We start from the raw sequence: 27,932 nt of genomic DNA, 5'->3' as shown, positions 1-27,932 counted from the left end.
TAAAATTCGACTTTTATTAATCAATTTCTGAAATAACAATGTTCAAGTTTGAAGGTGCATTAATAACAACCATTAGATATACATAGAAATCTAATTTCACTGAACTTTTTTTTATATAGGTACACATAGTACATCATGAAACGGCCTCGAGCAATAGTAGCATAGAACCGACATTTTGTAAATAGTAAGGATCGCTATTCTCTTCTCTATTCATTGCAAAAATTGTTAGGACTCTACCTTAGAGGTCTTGAATATAGAACAAAACCAACGAAATTATCTTCTTTCATGGTATCATCGACGATGTCTAGAAAATATCTTAACATTCATGACGTATATAATGAGTCAAAAATCAAAGGCCTTCATTCTTAGTGTATTATAAGAATTGTTACTTGATAGTGTTAGAAGAGTCCAAAATTCTAGTGAAAGTGAAGTTTCATCTAGAGGTGGTGAGGAAATGGCTAAAATTGCATCCGAAGATTTCAGTATATAGTGAATGAGAAGAGAAAAGTGTATTCATTTCATTGATGATACCAAGTATATATAGGAATTACAGTAGGATTGCACGGTTAGTGCTTAGTAGAAGTTATAATTATGGACTATAATTAAGGAGAATCAAAGGCTAGAATCAAGGAAAAATAATTCCTAGAATATATCTACTTAATTATTTACAATAAGAGTATCAAAGATTGCCATAATCTTGGTTTTCAAAAAAAAAAAGATTGTCATAATCTTGGTCAACCCTTATACTACATCCTTCACTTGTGAATCTCGCGGCTTCTGTTTTGGTGCATGTTGTTGCTACACTACCTTAGAGGTCTTGAATATAGGAAGCAACTATGGTTGATTGACAATTAACATAGATCATGCATGATTGATAAATTAATTTCATTACCATATTTGAACTAATTTAGAAATCCAAAATATAGTCAATATGGGAGTGAATGATTTTCGGCCAAATTTAAATGGGGATTGGGGATCATGATATAAACTTGCCATATTTATTCCATAATTTACGCAAATCAATTCCTAAAACTTAAAATTTTCGGATGCACTAAATCAAATACACGTGGACAATCTATGTGATAACTTTGATTTGATTGTGCTCTTCATTTGATTGGTGAATATGAGCTTGTCAAATAAGATTTATGATTTTACTTTAGATAATAATATAGATATAGAAGATAGACACCAATCAATAGCCAATATCAATATTTATTTGATGATTAGTTTTATGCTAGTTGATCGGTGTCAATAAGATTTATAATAGTTCATTTCCCTATTTTCCACCCCTCTTTTATCATCAACTTCTTCATATTATAATTACTAAAAACCAAAAAACTGCAATTGAACTAAAAAAGCTACTAAAAATAAAAAAATGATCGATGGAGGGTAGGTGGTAACATTTAGGGCAGAGGAGTATGGACCTGATGGTTCTGACTACGCTCATAAAAGGAAAATCTACCTAATAGCTAGTATGCCAGTATGTTAACTCCACAAAAATAGCCAATATCAATTTTATGTTATCGTACTTGTTAATTGGAATTATTAAGAATCCTTCAGAATACATTATAGCAGATGAAACAATACTAATTCGGATTGTTTGTAGCATATTAAAACTTTAAATAAATAAACAACACTAAATTGATTGCCTATATTTATCAAAAAAGTGGAAATTGAATTACTAAAATTAAATGTGCTTGAAAATATTACACTTACCTAAACTAAATCAAATCAGATAAATTTATTTACGGTTCATTTCCTAAAATTACAAATCATCTCCTCAAATTAGGCTCAATAATGGCTAAATTGAACTGATTTTGATCTACATGATTGTAGGTTGAAGATTACAAATATGTAAATAATTCGAAAATATACAATTATTGCGAATGGACTTAGCAGATGCTTCGATGCCATATACTACGTTATACAAATATACAACTAATAACTTATATCAAGTTCACATAATTCAAATCATCAACTAACTACTTGTCTTGAAATCTTGTGATATACTATATGAAAAATGACACACATATATAATGAATATATGATGTAGAATATAAATTATAATTTCGACCATAAGAATAATAAATATACAAAAACGATTTGATAGTGTGTGCAAAATATCTAGCTAGTGGAAAAGGAAAAAGAGAAGGAAGGAGGGAGATATAGCAAGATTAAACTAATTGAAGTAGATAAAATAGTCATAACCTACGTGTGTTTGCCTTTAATTCCTCCATTTTCTAACTTCTAATTTTTTTTTATTTCACATAGTTCCTGCTTGCTTATACTCAATCTCCACTCTTAAAAGTAAAATCAAGGGAAAAAATTCAGTCTTTCTACTTTTGGTGGTCATGTGGAGGAGGAGGATGCCAGAAAAAACGAGCCTCTTAAATATTGCATACTCCTAGGTTATATTTAGTTTAGAATAAGGAAGATATCGCGAAAAAACGAGTTTCTTAAATATTACGTATCCTCATATTACATTTATTTTAGAACTGAGGAAGTATGCAACGACTGCGAGTGGGTAGCTAAGAGCAGCTCCACCGGTTGCTCTTAGGTCCTAGCTTGCAATTTACTAAAAGTTAGAGCTAGTAGCTTTATTGTTGGAGAGAAAGCAAGCTTCTTGCTTTCTGAAGCCAAGTAGCTCCCCAAAGCTACTTGCTTTGTCAATTTTTTGTGGGCCTCACTTTCACTTTTCTCTTTCACATTTTACTTTCCAATACACTTTCTATGTATAATAGGAGTTATGCAACAGTAAAAAATATAGATCTATAGAATAACTTGAGATGTTGAGTAATTTGCAACGATAATGTTGTGCTACAGTATATGCAACTTTTTTTTTCATATATTAGTCTATAAATAGGAGTAACAACATTGTAAAAAATATACCCACAAAAATGCTATGAATCTATGATGATGACATGTGGAACCTACAAAACTACACGTGGTTGTAGTTTTGTAATGGGAGAGATTGTAGCTTTGGAATGTTGTAGTTTGAAAATCTAATGTGGCACACAAAGTTATAACTTACAAGTGATTGTAATTTGTAATTGTAGTTGTTCTAACAAATAGTTTCGACAAACAAACTAGGTCTAGTGGGCTATTTCAACTTCCAAGTGACGCACTTAAACTTCGTCGTTCCTGATTCATTTCCACTTCCGTTGAAGCAACACTAAAACCTTCCTCCACTTTCCTACCTCACCTCCTCTCTCCTACTTCCCAGAAAACGCCATGGGAGGCCGAGGAAGAAGCCGCACTCAAAGAAAACACTTCAAACAAAGCAGAGATAATGTCTGGAAATATAGCTCTAAATCCGACGCTTCTTCCGCCGCTGACGCCGATAAATCCGGCGACGCCGAAGCTACTAAGAAGGATAGTTGGGAGCCTTTGAAAACTCACAACGCTGCTTTTGAAGATTACTACAAGGTTTAATCTCTGCTCTCTTTTTTTTTCTTTTTGCTTTTCTGTTAAATTGAAGAAATGATTCATTTTGAAAATCAATGCTAATTTGGCAGGAGCAAGGGATTGTGACGACGGAAGAATGGGATACTTTTATTGAAGTTCTACGGAAGCCGCTCCCGGCTGCTTTTCGAATCAATTCGAGGTGCTTTTGTTTGATCTATAATCTTTGTTTAGGTGATGTAGGGTTTATAGGAGGTTTTTATTGGTTAATTATTGCATTTTGATGAATTATGATTATGTTGTTGTATTAGATATAAGTGGAATATGTTTGGCAGCTTGATGAACATCTTTGGGAATTGATAGGAGAGAAAATAATAGTGTTGAGAAGGGTGCTTTGAACATAAATAACATAATTATAAACTTTCAGTAATGTGGTTATAATAATACTAGAGAAATGAGAAATATGCAAAATGAAGTAGTGAATACACTTTCTTATATTTGTGGAGGTTTAGTTAATGTGGAAGAGATTTTCGTTGCGGTTGGGATGTCGATATGTGTGCGGTAGTTGATTTGTATGTTCTCCTCCTATGCGTATTGCGTGCTAAGGCTAGGTGATCTATTTGGGATTAGAAGCTAGTCCTGCTTCTCAGCTTATTTAGTTAGCTACGTAGTTCTGTGCAATGACACATCTAACAAATCTCCTTGATCCCATGCTTCTTGTCCACTTTGCCTCTTCTGTATCCTTCAATCTATCTACTTAAACTGTTAATCTTTGAGAAAATTATGAATCAAAGGAGCTTAATCTTCCTGTAGATTGAGGAAGGCAGAGTTAGTAGAGATGATGATGGTGAGGGGAATAATTTTTGAGGGTTGGCGAGCCTACTGACAAGGTTGAGAATTTTTGTCATTGACTAAGGCTGCACTTGCACCATCTCGGAAATATTGTCATTTGTCAATAAAGTGGGACTCAAGGATGCAGCTGGAGTTTGAGCAGTTTGCTTCTTAATATCACTTGCCATTGAGAGTCAACTGGAGAGGGAGGAAGAGAGAGTATAGTCTTATTTCTAACTTTTTAAAAATTTGGTTTTATACTTAATTGTCTTGGATTTGAGTTTGCAAAATAGCTAAGTTGATATAATACCCATTGCTTAGTGGGAGCCTGGCAACCCAATTGCAATCCGTTTATGGGGTTGCCACATTATTTCATTAATTTATTGAACTAGTGGGAGCATGTATGCTTCTTCCCATATTTAGGATACTTGATATTCTCATACGTTGCTTGCCGGGCATCGCCATGTCACCCCCTTCTTTGATTTTGGGGTTGTGTGCAGACAAAAGAAAAGGGCGTGAAAGAATAAGAAATCTTTGCTCTTACTTTTATGAATTTTTTTTTGGTGGGTTACTCAAGTCATTTCATATTGAGCTCTTTAACTGACCCACAACGAGCTCTTCATTGGTGATTTTGCAGTAGCCAGTTCTGTTTGGACATCCGCTCACAACTAGAGAATGATTTTGTCAAATCTCTTCAATCCGAGGTTGTTGAATCACATGCTCTAATTTGTTTATTATTTATATGATTTTGCAGTAATTAATCATGGCTCATGCATTAATAGTTTACATGGATGTAGTATCTTGAACTTCTGTTATTTTTCCTGCTTAGTTCACTGGGGATGAAGCAGAAGCTCTTAGGCCACTGCCTTGGTATCCAGAGAATCTTGCCTGGCATTCCAATTTTTCACGTAAACAGCTGAGGAAAACCCAGACCCTGGAGAGGCAAGCCTATAATTTTCTTAAACTTGAAGGAATGTATTACTACTTCCTCCGTTCCGAATTAAGTGCTACAAATCTACTTTAAGGCGTCTTGAGACATTATTTTGACTACAGATATCTATAATTATATATAAGTAAAAATTATAAAAATTACATTTTATGAAAGTACGTCACGAGACGCATCTAATAAGATCCAACTTGACTATATTTTTCATTATGTATAAATCACAAATTTTAGTCAAAGTGAAAAGTGTGAATAGTGAAAAAGTGGATTTGTTGCATTTAATTCGGAAAGGAGGAAGTATATCTTATTCTCCCTTTTGTCTCTGCACTTTTTTTCCCCTTCTCATTTTGAAAGTAGACAGTTATTGCATCTTTGGTCGAGGGTCAATTGAGAAAAGCCCTTCTTCTTATCATAGGGGTAAATCTTCATACATTTAATTTTCCTTGACCCTGCCACTGTGCCACAGTTGTAAGCATTCTGTGAGGTGTTTGGGTAATATTGACGTGTAGGATAATGTGAAATGATATTTCTACAGGAGCTAAGTAGTGACTCTACTCTTACTATATTTATGATGCTCCATTTCCAGGTTCCATGAGTTTCTTAAGCTAGCGCATGAAATAGGAAACATAACACGACAGGAGGCTGTCAGCATGGTAAGTTGTTATTTGCATGTTTAAAAGTACTCCTTTTTCCATCTCATTGACTTCTCTGGTGGACCTTTACTGTTTTTTCTTTCAAATAAAGTGTAAAAGTAAATAAGGGAAGTACTTTTTATGTGAATATGAAGGTATAGCTCTATAAAGTTTGTCAATGTACTTCGTGGCGTTTAGACAGACAATTTCAATCTATAAAAGCAAGGGTGTCTTGTATTTTGAAACTAAGTGAGTATGTTTTTGAAACTAAGTGACCTTTACTGATTCCACTGCCAATCATGAACAGGTACCTCCTCTCTTCTTGGATGTGCATCCAGATCATTTCGTACTAGACAGTAAGTATATGCTGTTTTCTGTTCAATCTATTAATATGGCCGAAGACGTGGTCATGTTGTAGAGTATGTTTTCATCCTTGTGGGAAAAGTCTTGCAATGATTATTACCTAAGCATGCCTTTAGTTTATTTAGACCTGTTTTGGAGAATAAGTAGATAGCTTTCTTATTTACTGTTATCGGGAATTTGCGCTTAATTAATGGATGTGACTTCTTTGTTGCAGTGTGTGCTGCGCCAGGGTCAAAAACATTCCAGTTACTTGAGATAATTCATCGTGCAAATAAACCTGGAACATTGCCAAGTGGAATGGTATATAATTAATACTCCCTCTATCCCACAATACACTTCCCGTTTCTAATTTTTGCACTATTCATGAGTAAAGAAATCTTTCAAATAATATATAGGAAAAAATATAGTCATGTGGAGTCTTGTTTAATTCGTATCACTGAGTACAATACAAAAATCAAACTTTTATAATTTTTACTATGTAATTAGAGATTTTAATGGTACAAAATATACATTAGCAAACGTGAAAAGGACAAATGGGAAATGTATTCGGGGACGGAGGAAGTAGTTATTAAGCTCTGTGTTCGGATTGGCCTTCTTTCTGTTTTGTTTTGTATTGGTGTACAATCACTTGGTTATCAGAAACGTTCCACCATTGCTTTTGGCATTAGAACTGCTCTTTGCATCTAATTGTGCTCATCTTTTGTATAGGTTGTTGCAAATGATGTTGATGTGCAAAGAAGCAATCTTCTTATCCATCAAACAAAGAGGATGTGCACTGCCAATCTAATAGTCACGAACCATGAAGCGCAGGATTTTCCTGGCTGCCGTCTCAGCAAATTTCACCATAATTCTTCTGATATTCAATCTGCAAATGGGCTGAGTATAAATCAGCTTGTCTTTGATCGTGTCTTGTGTGATGTACCTTGCAGTGGTGATGGAACTCTCAGGAAGGCCCCTGACATCTGGAGGAAATGGTAATTGTGATTCCAATTATTTTCTGTTCTCTCTCTTTTTTTTTTTTTTTTTTGGAGAGGTAATTCTTTTTCTCTTGTAATTCTTGCAAGTTGTTTTAAACTGTTCTCAGTTGGGTGATACTTCTTTCCCTTGATCCTCCATGGTCATCTTTTGCAGGAATGTCGGAATGGGTAATGGTCTTCACTGTCTGCAGATTAAAATAGCTATGCGAGGTACCTTTCCAAAAGAATTTGATTCAAAATTATGTCATCTTGAATTTCCTCCAGATTTTAGAATCCAGTCCTCACAGAAATATGGAAGGGCTAGATTAATTTATTTACCAAAATACTGGGAAGAGTGTAAAATATAAATGCTAAATGCAGTACAGTTAAAGCAAATTGAGCTTTACACCATCATCTCCCAGCAACCTTGTTGCCAATCTCAAACGTGATTCCATCTATATTTTTTCGAACCTCAATGATCAGAAGACGTAGGAAGTATCCTTGATTCTTACGGCCTTGTTTTAAACACAGTTGCTGATCTGCTGGGGATTTTGAGCTGATTTGATTTTTTTCCCCTCTCGTTGTTGAATGATTTAGATTGAAGGTTCATTTACTCAATCTGATTCTTACTTCAACCCCCCCTTCTTCCCCAAAAAGGAAAGAAAAGAAGTTTGTTAACAGATATGCTATGCTAGTTTCTCTGTCAGCTTAACTTAGACTTTTGGTGAGCTGACATTTTTCCTCATAGTTGTACTACTGCTTGAACTGGTGTGATGATCTGTTAATCGAGTCAAGATCACTCAGTGGTAGAATAACAGTGATCGTATTACAAAATGACAACTAAATGCTTTTTAAGAGATGACAAGGTGGGAAACTGGTACATACATATGCTGAGAAGATAATACATATGTTTTCCTAAGAAATTTTCTCTGTTACTTCTTTGTTGAACTCTATGAGTCCCTTACTAGGCACATATCAATAGAAACATTTTCCTGGCTCCTAGTAATGATTGTTGATTTTGTGAAGTTGTCATCTATTTATTTTGGCAGGCATATCTCTGCTTAAGGTTGGGGGGAGAATGGTCTACTCCACATGCTCTATGAATCCAGTGGAAAATGAGGCTGTGGTTGCAGAGGTAATATTCTTGTAATGCTCCACAGTTCAAACTTAATGTTCGAACTTGGTATCTAGATGTATGTCAAAAATATTTATGGGTTGCCAGTTGCCTCTTTGAATTGTTTATATGGTGGAAGTATGAGTAGTCTTCCCTGCATGATGTGCAGTAGAAAATTCTAGCTCTAGTCTTCGGCATGAGAGTGTGCAACTGGTCTTAATGCCCCTATTCATACTCCTTAAAGGGCGATCATAGAGAATCAACCATAGAAAGAAGTCCTGATTGCAATTGCGATTGGGATAATACTTGAGAGTCACGGAAGCCGATCTTGCGGCCAATGCACTTCGCTGCAATCATGATCATCAATTGACGAATTGAAAATATCCACTCTATTATCGTAATTCAAGATATTTGGTAAATATTCATTAAATATGTATATATATATATAGAAGTGAGTTCATATGAGAATGCATACTTACATGAGAAATGAGAATGAATTTAACACGCTATAACTCTTATCAATAAGTGATATAACTCTAATGAAAAAGTGACGTAACTCCAAAAAAAAGAATTTTAGAAAAAAAATTTAAAAAAAAATTAAAAATTTTGGGCTTTAAATTTTTTAAGAAAGTATGACTCTAATGAACACGTGTTGTAACTCTAATCCAATCGTGTGGTTGAGATTCATTTTCATTTCTCTTGTAAGGAGCATTCTTATGTGATCTCGCCCATATATATATATATATATATATATATATATATATATATACACACTTCTTTTATTTGTTACAACACTTGGCAACACAACTTTGATCATTGCTATCTTGAATTATCTATGAGTGATTAGAAATTTGATATTATGTAACAGACATTGAGATAAATCCAACATTTCAGATACTGAAATTTGTTTTGTATCCCTGGTCAAACTTAGTATATCAAAGCGCTAAAATCAATGCATTGCAACTATGAAAGACAGAGGGAGTACTTTTTAGAACCTATTTTGTTATAATCATTATAAAAAAATGTTCTAACCATTTGGACTAACTAAAATTATGAGCATAATTGTATCCTATAAGCAAATTCAACTGTATAAAATATACATAATGGTTTTAGAAACGAGTTAAAACAGCTAATGTTATAAACATTGTTTATTATAGAACAGCCATTTTTTTACTCCATGGAATCAACAAAGAAATGAAATTGATAATTTACCCTTCAGTAATCATGCATCACAATTTTGAGCAACGCGATCACCATCTTCTTAGGAGGAGTCATCTGGTTCTGTGGCCATGAAAATTTGAATTTTTTGGGTATATTCTTACTTTTGGATATCATCCTCTAAGTATTTCTTTGGTTCAACAATATCATAACAAATTACATTACGTTAGTTTATAGGTGCTGGATTAGGCTTATTGGAAATTAGTAACATTTTGCAGGATGTTAGACTGAGAAGATTGTTTCGGGGGTTAGGACTTTAGGAGAAAGAAACGAAGCTGCAATCAACTAATCTGAAACTATGAGCAGTGTTGCAATCTGGATCATCTCGCTCTCCTCCTTCTAACCACCTTGATTTTGACCTGCAATTGCGTTTATGGAGAGAAAGTAGTGCTTAAGGCGAACGATCTTGATTCGTGGGGTGCATAAATCATTTCTCTTGTCTTTATCTTTCTGGGGGAAAGTCATTGTAGGGGATAACGGTTGACTAGTTTTGGTAATTTGAATGAAGGGACGCATGTCTATGTCTAACAACCGGAGTCGGGGTTTACCTGTAAAGTCACCATGGTTAAGTTTTTAAGAAGTTTTGGTATGTTTTATTCTTGAGGAGCTGTTGGCTTGATTTGATTTTGGATATGTTCTCTAGGTCTTCTTTGCTCTATTGGCTGTTTTATATGCAATCCATCTAGGATAACTATTTCTTGATGTCTATTTCTTAGATCCTGCGGAGGTGTGGTGACTCAGTTGAGCTCCTTGATGTCTCTGATGTAATTCCTCAGCTAGTTCGTCGTCCTGGTCTAAAGAAATGGAAGGTGAGCCAGAAACTGTACATATCTGTTTATGATGACCATTCATGTTAAAAGTTTAAGACATTGCTAGCACCGACTTGCAGGTCCGAGACAAAGGTCTTTGGCTATCTTCTTATAAGGATGTTCCTGTATATCGTAGACCTGGTATGCTTTCCAGCATGTTTCCGTCAGGGAGAAGCATAGTTGATTCATCTGATAATGGTGATGATGAAGGAGTGGCAGAAGCACAGAGAGATGATGGAAATGTCGCCGTTCAGCCAACAATAAATAGCACTTCATCACATTCTGAAGTTAATGACGATGAAGTCTCTAGTTTACCTCTGGAACGCTGCATGAGGATTGTGCCTCATGACCAGAATACTGGAGCTTTCTTTATTGCAGTCTTTCACAAGCATTCTCCTTTTCCAGGTGACTTTGCCTCATCCTGAAAATGTTGTATTGCTGTTAGATAGTGTTACTATCTATTCCAAAAGTTGAAAATATTAAGTGACTGGTCAAAAGTGGTCACACCACTTTTTTGTCCAGGCTAGACTCAAGTCAAGGCATTTGTTGAATGTTAGTTAATCATAGGTAATTGTATATTAATTAATGTTAGAATCTGAACTATTGCAGCTGAAGACAAAAACGAAACTGGAAACGGGCAGTTGCTCGATAAAGACAAAAACTTTGCTGAATCTGCAAGGGAAACTGCAAGCAATTCAGATGATATTTTGGAAGCAAATTTATGTGAAGCAACTTCTGTTGGCGATGCAGAAATAGATGCACGTTCTTTGGACAATAAGCCCAACCAAGCATTGGGAGATGAAGAACCAGAGGATAAACAAGGTGAAAACGAATCTGAGCCACAGAAAGTCGGAATGAAGAGGAAGCTAAAGAACCAAGGAAAATGGAAAGGTATTGACCCAGTAATATTGTTGAAAGAAGAATCTGTAATCAACAGTATTAAAGCATTCTATGGAATAGACGATTCTTTTCCCTTGTATGGTCACCTTGTCACAAGAAATAATGATACTGACAGTGTGAAGAGAATATACTACATATCTAAGTCAGTCAAAGATGTTCTGGAACTGAATATTCTTGCTGGACAGCAGCTTAAGATAGCTTCCGTGGGCCTGAAGATGTTTGTAAGTACCTCATTTTTGTTTCCTCACAGTTCTTTTATCATTGGTGCTCAAAGTTGAGGATATTTTCTTTAAGTACTTTAGTATAATTTACTTTTAGCACTAACTACTGAAATGTTTGCAAAGACATAGCAAGGTGTCTCCATAGGAGAGCTATGAATAGATGTTGAACAAGAAATTATGAATGTATATAGGAGCTCAGATCTCAGTGAGTTCTAACTGATAGATTTTGGTCATTCTTAATTCTGTGCTTTATAGCAACATTTATGAAGTGCAGGAGAGACTTTTCTTTGAAATTATTCAAAATGGTCATCCACGTGTAGAGTTTCCATGCTTTAAGGTAGAAGCTACAGATACATAGGAGATAGGAGTATATATTCTAAACCAATATGGTGTTCCGAGTACAGAATTATTGGAACATGAATGAGATAAAGTGCAAGTAGAAAGTTAATTGAGCTCTAGGGAATATAAATGAGATTTATTTTGATAGAAGTTCCATATTTAGCTTCTGTGTGATGTATGCGGATCTAATCAAGCCACTGGACATTAAATAACTGCTTGATTTTCCTAGTGAAAGCTTGAAATGTTTATGGAGGCATCTTTCAATTGATGATAGTAACTTTAGTGCTCTTTGTATTATCTGCTATGAATCACAGGAGCGGCAGACTTCCAAGGATGGAAACTCCACAGAATGTAGATATCGTATATCCTCCGAAGGATTGCCCCTTCTCCTCCCTTACATAACCAAGCAAATACTCCTTGCACCCCTTGTCGATTTCAAGCACCTGTTGCAATACAAATCCATCAAATTTGGCGATCTTGTTGATGCTGAACTGGTTGAGAGTGCATCAAAACTAGTACTCGGATGCTGTGTAGTAGTTCTAAAAGAAGGTTTGTCAGCTCTACTTTCTTTCTGAACAAATAAATAAATCAACCTTCGCTTTCTAAAACCACTTATCGTCCCTTCATGTCCTTGTTTGCAGCTCACCAGGCATCATCCATCCCCATCCAAGTTGACTCATCCACTGTTGCAATTGGCTGCTGGAAAGGGAGATCCAACATAAATGTCATGGTGACAGCACTCGACTGTACAGATATGCTTGAAAGACTTCAGAAGCGCACAGGAACTGATAATGCTCAGACAACTGAACCCGAAAATGGTGGGGTGAATGGAGCCTCTAGCCCGAATGATACTGACATGAAGGAGGAAACAACTGCTGACATGGTAGCATTATAGTTGAAGGACAGTCTCTTTTCTTCCCCTCTTGCTACTTTATTCATTTTCGAAGATTCGAGGGGGATTACAATTTTGTGACGTTTTTATGTCGTTTTCTTGTACCAATGCATTCATACAACACTAGTGTTAATCAGAATGTGTTCTTAGCCTATAGTTTCATACCATCCACATGTAAGACTTATTGTTGTTAATTTGTTATCACTATCAGGCCATTAGGCTTGCTTGCCAATGAACCCATAAAATAGAGGATGAAAGCATAAAATTGGTCTTTTCTTGTCATGGATTTCCTGTTAAATTGTCCCGGGATATGGGATATCTAGTAGTGAAGTGATGGCTGTTTTTTTGTGGTATTTGTTTAAACTGTAGGCCCCAATATGTGGATCTAAACCTAGAAAGCGACAGATGCCTGATACTACTTGATCTTCTAGTTCATGTGGTCTTATTTTGTTTTAACAGTCGGTGTCCGGTAGGCGATCAGCCTCAGCACTTCCTCCGCTCAAAATTGACATTTGACGCCTTTTTTTGGTTTTTAATTTTTTTGAAAGCTGACATCTCAACTTTTTAATTTGGTCCCATTTAATGTTATTCTTTTCTTTTTGCATTTTGTATTTTGGTAATATTGGTAATGCATTATAAACGTCAGAAAATCTATTTCTCTCAATATGCGTAATAAAAAAAACTCAGATGGACCCGGTGCACACTAATTTAGTATGCATCGGGTTGGTAATTGATATTAACTTCATATAGTGAGTTCTATAGAGATATACTGAACTTATATACAATATAGTAGATTTTATTAACGGAAAACATCAAATGAAATGATATGCAATATGGTGGATGAATTTTAATTTTTTAACATACAAGAAGATCTAAGTAGTGTTGTATATATCATGACACGTGTTCTAACTTATAGAATGATTTAGTTTATGCATGATATAGTGAGTGTCTAAATAATATAGTGAGTTTTTGCTTGATATAATGTGTGTTTGAATGATATAATGAGATTTGTATAATATAGTGTGTGTCTGAATGATATAGTGAGTTTATTTATAATATAGTGTGTGTGTGTTTGAATGATATAGAGAGTATGTCTGAATAATATTGTAATACCCCTCATGATTGTTTTGAAGGGATGTAATATGCTACTTATTCCAACAAGATGTTATCTTTCATTTAGTGAGCTTATTTCCTTAGATACTTCATAGTTAAGCGTGCTTCATACGTATTGGTGACGGTAAACTCGACTCCGGATGGGTTTCGGGTGTTACAAATGGTATATGAGCAACCTTGCGATTGCGTGTTGATCGCGTGGATAATTAATCCAAGGTTAGTCACCTAGCCAGGGGAGGATTCTGGCGCTGGATCACGAGTTGCGTGTCGAATACGTGATCAGTTTTCAGACTGGGGCGAACCACAGGTTGTATGCTGAATATGTGGAGTCCTCAGGTGCAACGAGCACGTTGCTATTCTCAAGTGGGAGTGTATGTAATACCCCTCATGATTGCTTTAAAGGGATTTAACATGCTACTTATTCCAACAAGATCTATTTTTCTTTTAGTGAGCTTATTTCCTTAGTCACTACATAGTTAAGCATGCTTGGTTGGGAGTAGTCCAGGGATGGGGGACCTCCTGAAAAATTTCCCAGCGTGCGCATGAGTGAGGACAAAATGCGTCGGAATCGTAAAATACTTGCACAAATCGCTATATTAAATCCGAATTGTATTTATATGATTTACAATGAGATTATAAAAAAAGAAGATTGCAACAAATATCTCGAAATGATTTAAATCAAGTTTCAAACTCTGGGAGTATAGAGTAGAAATTAGTCTGGTAAAATACGATAAATAAATAAAAAAACGACAAATCCATTCAAAAAAAAAATTCCCAATTTTCTTCCCTCTTATTTCTTTTATTTAGGCTTAAAATAAAAAAGTCGAAAGAGCTTTACAAGCGGCATTACCCTTCTTCACTCACGCGATATTGCTGGATCGGGCTTTCGCCCATTGTCCAAGATTCCCCACTGCTGCCCCCCGTGGGAGTCCGGGCCGTGTCTCAAGGTTTGGAGGCACTATCAGCTTGGCAGTCCATTTTTGGTCAAGACAACCAATGTAGCTACAAGCTACTTATTCCAGACCCAAAAGAAGTTGTCACCAAAGCAAAGAAAGGGCTACTTAACAAAAAGAGAGAACTTGTTTTGGTTATTGACGATAATTGTTGATTCTGGATGTGCATTGGTGACAATAGACTCGACTTTGGATGGATTGTTACAAATGGTATGAGAGCATTTTGTCCGAATTCGATTATAGTCTGTTTCGATTCAAAGGAAAAAATTCGAGCCGAATCCAATAAAAAAATAATCTAAATCTGACTCCGTTTACAAAGTACTATTCAATCGGTGGAAGGTTGGAGTTGGATCCAATAAAAAAATCCGACATATGAATCCAACTTTAAGGCAGTTAATCCTTGTTTTATTTATATTAATGTACTATGTATATAATCTGACTCTAACTCTAGGACATTGTATATAAGATTTTTCCATTGCATAATTGATTGTTAAAAATAATAATAATATATAATTTCCATATGATTATTAAAAATAGTAATAATTTATTTGATTATTTGTATCATAAAAAATCATTTAGAAAAAAAAGGGCGGGAAAAGTCGGATCCAACTAGGGATGGGCAAGGGTAGGGTCTGGGTCGGGCAGCTGGACCCTAGACCCGGACCCTAAATATTTTTGCAGACCCAGATCCGGACCCGGATCCGGACCCTAAGGGTCTGAAAAAATTGGACCCAGACCCGGACCCTTAGGGTATGGAGGGTCTAGAGGGTCTGGAGGGTCCAGGCCTAAATTTTTTATTTTGCTAAATTTTCAGCATTATTAATATCAATAAATCATCTGAAATTCGCATGAAACAAACACAAAAAATCGCATGCAACAAAGACAAAAAATCGCATGCAACAAACATAAGAATTAGCATGAAACAAACGCAAACATATAAACGGAAAAAAACGAAACAAACACAAACATAAACTTATAAACTGAAAAAAAAACGAAACAAACACAATTGACAAACATATAAACTGAACAAAAACGAAACAAAAACATACAAACTGAAAAAAAAGAAACAAACACAACTTACATAAGAGTTCAGAATGGGTGTTTTGGTGTTTTAGTTTAGGTTTTAGTCTTTTAGAAAATCATTTTGTTTTTTTTTGAAAAAAGTTAAAATGTATATATTAAATAAGTTTAGGGTCTAAAGGTCGGGTCTGGGTCCAAAATTTTAAGACCCGGACCCTAAAAATTTTACTTGGACCCAGACCCGGACCCGGACCCTTAGGGTCTGAAAAAGTTGGACCCAGACCCTTAAATTAGGGTCGGGTCCAACAGGGTCCGGGTAGGGTCCTGGACCCATGCCCATCCCTAGATCCAAATCGTATTTTCGGAGTCGAATTATGCATAATCCGATCCAAATCCGAATAGTTGTCATTCCTCTTAAGCGCTTCCAGTTCCATACAAGAGCTAGGGCTTTGAGAACAATACAATTAAGTTATCCATGTAATACGCTTGGATTAAGACTGTAATATTTAAGGATAAATCAACAATATCACGCATGAGATCAACTAGCTGTACCTTCTTCCAAACAAGCTAACCGACACTTTTTTCTTTTTTACAAACCAGACTTAGCAACCAACCACCCAAAAATCTCTCCTCAACCTCATCATCAGATACAATCTTCTCCGTCTTCAAATATGGTAGAAATTAAAATGGAAAGCAAACAATTATACGACCGACCACTATAAGACCAAAATTTCAAAGCATGTTTAAGAACTACAGCACAATCCTTTCTTAGCTGGAATTTCTTGACCAGGGCCAGGAACTAAGATCTTCTTCCCAGCCTGCGGCGCAGAATTGCCGTTACTTTGATCCTCATTGGCAGCCAAGGTCTTCTTGTTTACAATAGTGAAAATCTCAGTCAAGACAGTAATAAAAGCTGTTTCTACATTTGTGGCTTCAAGTGCCGAGGTTTCAAGAAAGAAAAGCCCTTCCTTTTCAGCAAACTCTTTGGCATCCTCTGTTGCCACTGCTCGTTGATCTTCAAGATCGGATTTGTTCCCGATAAGCATGATGATGATGTTCTTGTCCGCATGGCCACGTAACTCTTCAAGCCATCGTGGTATGTGTTCAAAGGTTTGCCGTTTTGTTATGTCATAAACCAATAAAGCACCGACTGCACCCCTGTAGTATGCACTTGTGACGGCTCTGTACCTGTTGTCATTTCCAAAGTTGTGCAAGGAGAGAATTAGCAAAGATAACACATGCCCCTATTTTTGTTGCAATAACTTTACAGGCATGACATAATTTAATTACATGTGGGAAAATCTATGATCTATCTCATTCAAAGAAAAGTCATCTCCCAGATGATTCTCATGTAGTTACACTGTTTTGAAGTTTCAGCTACATATGTTTTAAAAAAGATGTTAATGTTAAGTACTTGAGTTCGAGAAAGTATACTCCCATATCCGGCATGGGGAAACTTTTTCCATACCAGATACTTGATATGATTAGATGTAGCTCAGATATGATTTAATAGCTAACTGATATGATAAGATATTGTTATGATATGATATAAGATTTCAACTAACAAGTCCCCCCAAAAAAAAAAATAAGAAAAACAAAAAATTTATAATTTTTTAATATTACTTTTGTCATCAAAATTACATAAATGCTATGGTATTGGCACATACCCGGTATGGGAATATCATTGCTCACTTGAGTTCAAGGACCATAGCTTAGGAAAAAAAAAGTAGTAGACACGAAGTAGGTGTTATAAGAACCTTTCTACATTTTTACTCCATCAGCACGAATAACAATATACTCAAAGATAAGTGGAACTTGTGTGAGATCCAATGCTCCATGAAACTCCAACTCCTAAAATTTGTTCATCTCCGCCCCCAACAAACACAAAATTGCCCGCATAGTATTCCACCATATGAAAAATCCCTAATGGTCTGTTTTCCAGGAGTTCTTACTGATGGTAATGAACTTATAGGTATCATGGAAAAAATCTCATGCCAATGCCAATGGTAATGCTCATCAATCCACTTACCTCTTTTCTCCACAAACTTCTAATACACTTCAGAGGTGGTATTGACTATCGAGTTGTAACGAAGTTTTTTATGAAGTACAACACATTTGAAGATGATGTGATATCACTATGGCTATTGGCATTACTTTCTTCACGATATTACATATCAATTCATCCATTAACAACATTTATTAACGGCTACGAAACAGGCAGTAAAGCAGCGCTGGTTTTATGGATCTCTCATGCTGCTAGACTAGATTACTATAAACGGGCAAGGCCATGTCATTTTACGTCATGGGCCTCATGGCAAAACAAGGTCTAACACAATATCATGAAATTTTCAATATCCAATGGTTATTTTCACCTTGAAAACAGGTTAAACACATCAAAGATAACACAAAATCTATGAAAGAAGTAATATATTCCTCTATCAATGAATACCTTAAAGAATAATTAACTTACTACCTTAAAAGATCAATAAATGAAGCTAAACCAAAATGGTAGAAAATTGAATGATGTCCAAGCAAGGCTAGTACACAGAAATGCTCAGTTTAAGCTTCCAACAAAAAATCTAAGAGATCCCACTAAAATTCTGAAAAAGAACAATACGAATTATTTTTATAACATTCAATTTAAAAACCAAAACTTCAAAATTATACCAAATATGTATCCTTTCTATTAGAAGAATAACACCACCTAAAATACAGCATTCAAGTTCCCAAACAATTGAACTTAAACCAGCTAAATCTCAACTAAACAAGCAACAAATCACTAAACTAGCAAGCTCAGATCATTATATACCAGATCAAAAAACAACATTATCTAACTAAACACCAAAAATCTTAACTTTATTACAAAAACAATCAAACCATATCCAAAAAAGTTACAAAAAAAAAAAAACCAAAAGTTCAAAGAAAAGAAGAGGAATAGAAAAGTAGCTAAAGTACCGTTCTTGGCCGGCAGTATCCCAGATCTGGGCTTTTATACTCTTGTGTTGAATGACGAGGGTTCGAGTCTGAAACTCAACACCAATTGTTGCTTTTGAATCCAAGCTAAACTCATCTCTTGCAAAACGAGCCAAAATCTGAGACTTACCCACTGCTGAGTCTCCAATAAGTACCACTTTGAACACATAATCAACCTTCTGGCTTGCATCTCCATAACCCGCCATTTTTTTGTGCTCTTTTTCTCTCTCCTCTCAAAGTTTAAGTGTAAGCTACTGTTTATTTGGTGGGTTTGATTAGGGGAATATAAAAGGGTAGATCTTGGGATAAAAGATGAGAATGGTTGGTGAAGACTAGGAAAAAAATGGTACAAGTTTTTATAAAGTTTTGATTTTGCTGTGAGTTGTGAATGAGCTGCTGATGTCTGATGAAGAAGAGTTCTTTCGGTGGGTTTTGGGAACTTGATTTGGGGGAGAACTTGGAGGGATGTGAAGAATGAAAATGAATGTTTTTCTTGGGTTTTTATAAATATATTAAATGGTAAAAAGTAAAATTGAAAGGAGGAGTGAGTGGGTTTTGAGTAAATTAGAGGGATCATCAATGCCAAGTAGAATAGATAACTAATGTGGGGCACACCTTTCATAGTAGATGTAATTATCAAACTTTTAAATATCGTTTACAAGATTTGACTAAATTCAATTAATATTTTTTGGAAATTAACATTAATTCATTAATTTAAAGTCATACTATATTTATAATATAAATGAAAACTAAATAAATACATATCAAAATGAAATATTTTTTTTTAATATAACAAAATCACGATCGTTGAGATAGTGTTTTTGAAAAGTGAAAAAAATAGGAAAGAAAAGGCTTTTGAGATTAATGAGATAGAAGTAGCTTTCGAAGGCGGTATATATATAATTCATTTTTATTCGTCAACAATCTAGTAACTAGTTTTATTGAAAACAATTACACAAGCTTGTTTGAAAAGTTATTTTTGGTAATCTATCTAAGTGAAAACCTTTTCATTTTGAGGTCAAGAAAGTGCGTCTGGCTATGTTAGCATATCATACATATCATCATATCATACATATTGTTGAAAGTTTATACATTGTATCATTGTTGGTGGTTGTTCTCTCAGTTTTCAAGTATCTATCCTAATTTTATCGTGTCACTTTAATATTGTTTTGTTTGTTTATTCCACATTTCTTTGCTTGTGATTACTAAATTGCGCTGGTATGTCATTAATTTTAATACATAGTCAGGTAAAATGATAAATAAGTAAATAGATTGTACATCTCAAAAGCACACTTTATTCCAAACTCTAGATAACAATATATTCCACACATTACACAAATAATTAGGAGACTGACATAGGATTACCACAATTACCTCAATCTTTTCCTTTGATTGAGAAGAACAACAAAGAATAAGAGAGGGGTAACATACGTTAACATCACATGATATATATGCTCAGGAAATAAAAACTTACGAGTCATTTATTCTAAAAAGGCGTAACTAACAAAGTTTTGTAGTGACGAATTTCTTTATTATTTTACATATATTTTTTCTTATATACACTCACGTATGCTAAATAATCCCTACTCTTTTAGTTTCTCATTAGTCATCATAATACTAAGCTTGTTTTGGTCTACTGATATAGAAGTGAACTTATAATTTCTTGGTAATCACTAATGAGTAAGGCCACATTGGAAATGTACGTGATTATTGTTACCTTTCCTCTACCCTTAAGGTGCTATATTTCATATTGGGTTGGGAATACCTTGATATAGTAAGGCATTTTCCCAAATTCAATTTCATTATCAAGATATTATTATCATGATAATAAGTATTAATATTAGGAAAATGTTTAGGTGACCTTAAAGATTAACAATCCTCATAAATGAAATAGAAAGTGAATTTAGATCTAGTAATCTCTCCGTCCCATAATATAATACTTGTTTTCCTTTGTAGGTGTCTAGAAAATGTTCTTATTTCATATCAATCTACTTTAATTATTTACTTTTTTTAGGGGTCTTTAGTTATGTACTTTATTGTGATCCTATTAGTAGTTTTTGTTCATTAAGTTAATTTTATTGGTAGGAACAATCAACACTAGCAAATACCTTTAATTTATGTTGTTTTGCCTTTTTGTTTTAAAAAAATAAAAACTTTTACTTTCCAATATAGTACAAGTGCTACATTAAACACAAATCACAATATATTCCCTATTCTTTAGGTCTCCGGAAGAATGAAAAATAAAAAGATGGAGGGATTATTTTAGAAAAAAAAATGTTATTGTAATTTGTTTAAAAGGAAAATGTTATTATAATTAATATATTATTGTACTTTATTTCTCTCTATCTCTCCTGATAAAGGGTCATTCTATACTTTTATGTCATACTAGCTAACTAGTGTATTGATATATCAAACAAATAAATAATTGAGTGTGCTTTTCAAGCTTTCAAACTCATTTATATGGATGATATATATTATAGAATAAAAGTCGAAGAGGGATAAATATTTATAATTAGATAATGGAAGTGATCATTTTTAAAAGAATGGACATATATATACTTCTTCAATTGCAGAAAGATCTATGCACTTGTTGGGATATGTAGTTTAAGGTGATAAATTGTACGTAGTCTGGTTATTAAATATTATTTCATTAAAAAGTAAACGTCATAGGAGTTGGTCGAGTATTCTTTAATTAAAGGAGAAAGATAAAGTTAGGATACTTTTTATTGATAAAGATAGAGTATGAGACAAAGGAATGTAAGAAAGTTAATATAATAATATTATTAAAATCATGCAAAAAGTATAACTTTTTTATTAGGAAAGATAATTGGCCCGAATACCGATCCATACTAGACTATTAGCGTGCCAAACACATAATATTAGAGGTTGAATATTAGGCTAAACAACCCATGAAATAACAGGCCCGAAAGCTCACTGCCACCACAAGAATGATCCCCAACATATTGTTGAGATGAGGATTTAAACCTTGGGTAATGCCCTGGTTTTCAAAGTGTTATACTTAGATATGGCAATTGGTTGGGGAAAGTGTGGAGGATGGTACCTCTACACATGCATCCGCATAAAATTCTCATCTCCATCCCCACCCCAAAACTCATTGCGCGGGAAAATTTCAGACCCATCCCTGCACCAGCAGGTACATATTTGAACTCATCCTTGCTCCACCACCCACATGAGCACCTGAATCCGTTTCGTACCAATGTCGTACCCACTTCATCCACATCCCACCACTCCATGGGTACTCGCACCGCTTTGTACCCACGTCATGTCCTCATATTTATATTTTGCAAGATAAAATTACTAATATAAGTATATAAATAGAATTTTAATCTCTATTATATAAGCCAAGGGAGGAGGTGTGGTGTCCTCTTTTGAAGTGACTAGAATACCCTTAATGATCTAATTAATGGAATGAAAAAAATTACAAAGCAAATCATTTATAAATTCTCATTCCAACTTGCCATTTAAAACAAGTTTAAAATGGTATATGCATCAAATACTTCAATCAAAAATTAAATGGACAAAATATTTATACCTTATAAAAAAAGATGGCATACATAGCGTGCACATGAAAAGTCTGAACATTCACTACCTTTGATACTCTTTAATTCAGTTAAACCAACTCATTATTTTTGTTCTTTCTGTTCAATATTCATTCACAAAAAAATTAATGTTAACAATCACTCACAACCTTTTTATTTTTTTACATTAGCGAATTAATATATCTAAATTCATCTAACTTTTGAATTTTTCACATTTAAGTTTAATCATAAATAAAGTACGAATGGAGTTCCTAATAAACTAACAAATTTTGAAATTAACGCACGCATCGCGTGCATATGAAGGCTAGTAATAAATATGCGGGGCGGGCGGGGATGGGGGGCATAGCACAAAATCCATGGTTCCAACTCATGACAATTCTTTCCTTTCTTAAATATTTTCCTTGGTTACTTTATTTTATTTTATTGCAAAAAGTTCAACTTGACTTTTGATTTCCCTTTCTATTACCATTCACCAGTGTATTACCTTGTGATTTAATTTTATATTTCGATATTTCTATTTTATTCGTCAAGTTATTGGTTTATCAAGTTCTTATGGACTACTCTCTCCGTCCCAAAATAGTTTGAACACTTTCTTTTTTTTTTTTCTTTGTTCAAATTCGATTTAAACACTTATGTTTAGCATTATCGCACTATAAATTATGTTAGTTCTCTTAAACCCCTTTGGCCCACAATCTATCTTCAACAATAAAAATTGCTAAGCCTTTTCTCTCTTTTTCAATAAAAAAAATACCACACCAACTCCGATCACAGAGAATAATATTTATAGTACACCTGGGTGTACCATGCTCATGGTACACCTAAGACTATTTTCTCCAAATGAGCAAATGAGCAAAATGAACAAATGAGCAAATGAGCAAACATTTCTACTCATTTAAGAAAATGAACAAACACTTTTATTACAAAATGAGCAAAATGAGCAAATGAGTAAATGAGCAAAATGTCCATATGAGCAAATTTGGTGTCAAATGAGCACCTGGAGTTCCAATTTATTACAAAAAGACCCCTGGGTGTACCATGCTCATGGTACACCCAGGTGTACCATGCTCATGGTACACCCAGGTGTACCATGAGTGAACTCCCGATCACATCTATTTTTTTAATATCAATAACATTTGATAATAATACTATAATTTATCACCTTAATTAAGTGTCTCAACAAGTGTTAATATCTTTCTGAAAAGATTTAGATATTGATCATATGAAATAAGAGAAAGTTTTGAAAAAAAGGTGGTATACAAAAGTGCATATTTTATTAATCTCTTGTGCTTTAGGGGCCCTATTTTTTCTCTTGTCCCGGGCCCAATAATATTCAGGAACGGTCCTGGAATGGAGCGGTTCTCCTACTTGACCCACAGAGTTACCACCGATCTCACTCTAATATATATATATATATATATATATATATATATATATATATATATATATATATATATATATATATATATATATATATATATATATATATGTATGAAAGTATTCAAACTAATTATTTGGAAAAAAAAACGGTTTTTTCACCAAGTACCCCCGAGTTTCAAAAAATTCACTAGGTACCCCCCATGTTTTCAAAAGTCACAGGGTATCCCTCTGTTTTATGTAAATACACCCAGATATCCTCAATGACTAACGACATTAATCACCATTAGTCATTAATCCTAATTTTCATTTTTTTAATCCTAATTAATCCCTAATCACAACTCCTACCTCTAACCTAAACCCAAACCCAAACCCAAATCTATCCTCCCACCACTCATTCCATCACCCTCCTACCACGCCACCACCCTCCCACCACGCCACCGCCCTACCACCCTTGCCCTTTCCCCCACCCCATCCCCACCCCGCAACCTCGCTAGCCCCTCCCCTACCCAAGCAGCCCAGCAACCCCCACCCTTTCAATTTTCGCACGTTTCAGTCACCTCGATTTCCGCAGCCCCTCCCCCCTTGAATTTTTGCACTTTGAACATCTCTGATCGAAGAAAGATAAAATAGAAGAAATCAATGGGGGAGGAAATCACCAGGGTCTGCTGTGTCGAGGGGGGTCGGGATACTGCGGGGGGTCGGGCTGCTGTGGGTGTGAAGGAGGGGGGTTGGGTGGTGGTGGAGAGGGTTGGGTGGTGATTAGGGTTAGTTAGAAGTTAGGTTTTAGGATTTATTTAGGTTAATTAGAGTTTATTTAAGTTAATTAGGAGAAATTAGGATTAATGACTAACAGTAGTTAACGCTGTTAGTCATTAAGAGTACTTAGGTTTTTTTTTTTTTGAGGGGAAAGAGAAGTGCATTAATCAAAGGGACAAAGTGTCCATAAGTACATAAGGTGTTACAGTACTAGGCAGTGATGCTCCCAACATTGTCAACACCAAAAGGCACAACTCTAGCAAGGTTATGGGCAACAGTATTCCCATCCCTTTTAACATGAGAAAAGAAACAGAAGAAAAGCATTACACATAGAAAGAATGTCCCCAAGTATTGCATCCAAATCGAGAAGAAAATTGCTGCTTTCGATAACCTTTTCGTTGCTACCAGAGAGTCGGATTCAAAAATCACATCAGCATACCCATGGGCTTTGGCCAAGCGGGTTGCCATGTAAATAGCCTTGCATTCAGCTACCTCGGGAGGCCAGTAGGCACGCACACGTCTAGTTGCAGCAAAGCACACCTTACCTTCCGATCGCGGGCTATCACTCCAAGTCCCACCCATCCTTCCTCGCCAAACTTGCATCCTTATTCAATTTAATAGCGCCGACCGGGGGAGCATGCCATCGGCTTGGGCTCGGATCCGCAGGGGAACGCACTCCTCCATAAATCTTCACAGCATATTTATTAAAATCATCAACTTGTCTCATAATTCTCTGGCACACAACAGTGGCAGGGTGACTTTTATGCTCAAAGACTCTCCTGTTTCTTTCAACCCAAACGTTCCATAGGATATAACAACCCTTTTGAACCACCTTTGCATCCATCTCACTCCATCTGACGAGGGTATCACACATGCTTCATCTTCCCCCCTGCATAATATATGACGCCAGCTCTTCCCACAACTTCAGCGACATCGGGCAGCGATAGAATAAATGTAGTTGCGTCTCATCTTCGCTATCACAACAGGGGCACCCTGCTTCATTGATGAGGTGGCGTCTCTGAAGTGTTTTCCTTACTGGGAGAGAACTTGTGCAGGCACGCCACAGGAAATGACGTACCTTAGGCGACACATTTAAGCTCCATAAAATATTCCACACTCTATGAAAATCATCCAGGTTCCCCCCTTTTCCCAACATATAAGCAGTTTTCACCGAATAAGTGCCGTCCTTAGAGTACGCCCAAGTTAAATCATCCTGTAGACATCTAGTGCTTAAAGGAATGGCCAGAATACATTGTTGTCCGTTCATTGAAATGGCTCTCAATAAGTTCCACATTCCACTCCTTCCTTTCAACATCCATTAAATCCTCACCACTTCTAGGCCCTCCACTCGAGCACTCTTGATGAATCTACCTTCTTCACCCCCACCCATGGTGCACTCCATATGTCAATTTTCGTACCATCTCCAACCCTCCAAATCAAACCCTCCAAAACCAAACTCTTCGCACCCCAAATACTCCGCCACGAGTAGCTATGCGAGTATCCTAACCGCGCTTGACAAACATCACCATGAGGATAATACTTGGCACTCATTACCCTACTCAAAAGGGACTCTTTATTATGTAATAATCGCCAAACTTGTTTACCCAATAAAGCATCATTAAAGACCGCAAGGTCCTTAAATCCCATACCCCCATACACTTGGGTTTGCACTTTTTCTCCCAACTTAGCCAATGCATTTTCCTTCATCCCCTTTCCTCCCCACCAGAATCGAGCCATAGCAGAGTGGATTTCTTGTATGACAGCAACAGGAAGCTTATAAACCCCCATTAGATATGTAGGCAGTGCCTGGATAACGGACTTGATAAGAACCTCTTTCCCAGCTCGCGACAATAACTTTTCTTTCCAACCCCTTAACTTCTTCCACATTCTATCTAAGAGTTCCCGAAAAAGCACTTTCTTAGACCTCCCACAAAGAGCTGGAATACCAAGATACTTCTGGTGTCTATCAACTTGCCTCATATGGAGAAGATTAATCAATTCTTCTTTTTTCTCACAGCTTACACCATTACTGAAGGATACTTCCGACTTTTCATAATTAATTTTCTGCCCGGATGCTGCTTCATATTTGTTGAGAATATCAACTATTGTCAAGCACTCCTGTCGGGTAGCCCTGTAAAGAGAAGACTGTCATCTGCAAAAAGAAGGTGAAGATATCTGGACCATTCCGGCTTGCTTTCGCACCATGAATTTCTTTCGTAGCCACCTTTTGTTTAACCATCTGAGAAAAAGCATCAGCAACCAAGATAAACAGGAACGGAGATAAAGGATCACCCTGGCGTAATCCTCTGGAGGGAGTCACAGAACCACATACTCGTCCATTAATAATGAAGGAATACGAAACAGTAGCAACACAACTCATAACCAAATTAACCCATCGTCCAACGAACCCCATTGTCAATAGTAGCTTCCTGAGAAAACCCCATTCTACTCTGTCATAGGCTTTACTCATGTCAAGTTTCATCGCAACCAATCCTTTCCTGCTATTATTCCTCTTCTTCATAGTATGAAAGATCTCCAGAGCAATGAGAGAGTTGTCCGAAATCATTCTTCCAGGGACAAACGCACTTTGATTCTCCGTTACAATACAAGAGAGGAATTGTTTAAGCCTCAAAACAATAGCTTTAGAAGCTATTTTGTACAATACATTGCATAAACTTATAGGCCTAAATTCAGAGACAACAATAGGGGATTTAACTTTGGGAATAAGAGCAATATTAGTACAATTAACATTCCTGGGCAAGAATAGTTATGTAAAATGCTGCTAACAAAATTTAAAACCTCATCACCAATTATATGCCAGAATCTCTGATAAAAGATAGCATGCATACCATCAGGCCCTGGGCTTTACAAGGGTGCATATCACTCAAAGCTGCAAAAATCTCCTCTTTTGAGTAAGGCTTCAGAAGATGTCGTTATACTCCTGTGTCACGACAACTTCACATGCTGCAGTACTTCCTGAAAATCATTAGAAGAAGGCTCGGAAGAAGTAAAGATCTCCTGAAAATAGCGTTCCACCACACACTCAATCTCCTCGCCTTCCGTTTGCCACCTCCCGCTACCATCAAAGATACCATGAATGAGGTTCCGTTTTTTCCTTTGAGAAGCTTTATGATGAAAATAGGAAGTATTTCTATCCCTATCCTTCACTTCCGCCACTCGCGATCTCATGTACCAGTAAGCCTCATTCTTAGCGTGTAATTCATCTAACTCCTGTTCCAAAATCGCACACCTCACACAACTGTCATTCGAAATCGCTTCACATTGGGCTGCATGTAACTTTTTCTCCACTACCTCAATTTTCTTCCTAAGAGACCCGAAAGCCTTCTTACTCGATCCCTGCAACTCCCTCGCAACAGCCCCTAATTTTTCACAAATTCTACCACCTCCTGCTGCACTCCACGCATCCCTCACCACCTCCTCACAAGCATCATCTAGAAGCCAAAAGGTCTCAAAACGAAATCCTCTAGCCCGCCTACTCGGCATCCCCTCATTTCCCAGACAACGTAATACAATAGCAGCATGATCCGAACAATATCGCA

At 35.8% G+C, this 27,932-nt stretch overlaps 3 protein-coding genes across 3 annotated transcripts; 1 reads left to right on the top strand and 2 right to left on the bottom strand.

Annotated features, from left to right (window-relative positions):
* The first annotated feature begins 3,102 nt into the window (after positions 1-3,102).
* Positions 3,103-12,902, top strand: LOC104896018 (uncharacterized). The gene is made up of 15 exons (XM_048645790.2): positions 3,103-3,426; positions 3,516-3,604; positions 4,871-4,937; positions 5,063-5,175; positions 5,763-5,829; positions 6,116-6,164; positions 6,386-6,471; positions 6,880-7,145; positions 7,303-7,358; positions 8,177-8,262; positions 10,176-10,268; positions 10,349-10,673; positions 10,878-11,389; positions 12,043-12,277; positions 12,370-12,902. The coding sequence occupies exons 1-15, from the start codon at positions 3,232-3,234 to the stop codon at positions 12,621-12,623; spliced, it is 2,493 nt and encodes an 830-aa protein (XP_048501747.1). The 5' UTR covers positions 3,103-3,231; the 3' UTR covers positions 12,624-12,902.
* A 3,273-nt stretch (positions 12,903-16,175) lies between these two features.
* On the bottom strand, positions 16,176-19,174 carry LOC104896017 (ras-related protein Rab11D). The gene is made up of 2 exons (XM_010682686.4): positions 18,662-19,174; positions 16,176-16,894 (listed from the first exon to the last, which is right to left on the bottom strand). The coding sequence occupies exons 1-2, from the start codon at positions 18,883-18,885 to the stop codon at positions 16,450-16,452; spliced, it is 669 nt and encodes a 222-aa protein (XP_010680988.1). The 5' UTR covers positions 18,886-19,174; the 3' UTR covers positions 16,176-16,449.
* A 6,533-nt stretch (positions 19,175-25,707) lies between these two features.
* LOC130591777 (uncharacterized mitochondrial protein AtMg00310-like) lies at positions 25,708-26,352 on the bottom strand. Its single transcript, XM_057395690.1, has one exon. The coding sequence runs from the start codon at positions 26,350-26,352 to the stop codon at positions 25,708-25,710; it is 645 nt and encodes a 214-aa protein (XP_057251673.1).
* Between the last annotated feature and the right edge of the window lie 1,580 nt (positions 26,353-27,932).

The sequence above is a fragment of the Beta vulgaris genome, chromosome 6 (assembly GCF_026745355.1).
Source record: "Beta vulgaris subsp. vulgaris cultivar EL10 chromosome 6, EL10.2, whole genome shotgun sequence".
NCBI classification, from domain to species: Eukaryota; Viridiplantae; Streptophyta; class Magnoliopsida; order Caryophyllales; family Amaranthaceae; genus Beta; species Beta vulgaris.
This window is presented reverse-complemented; position numbering and strand designations above follow the sequence as displayed.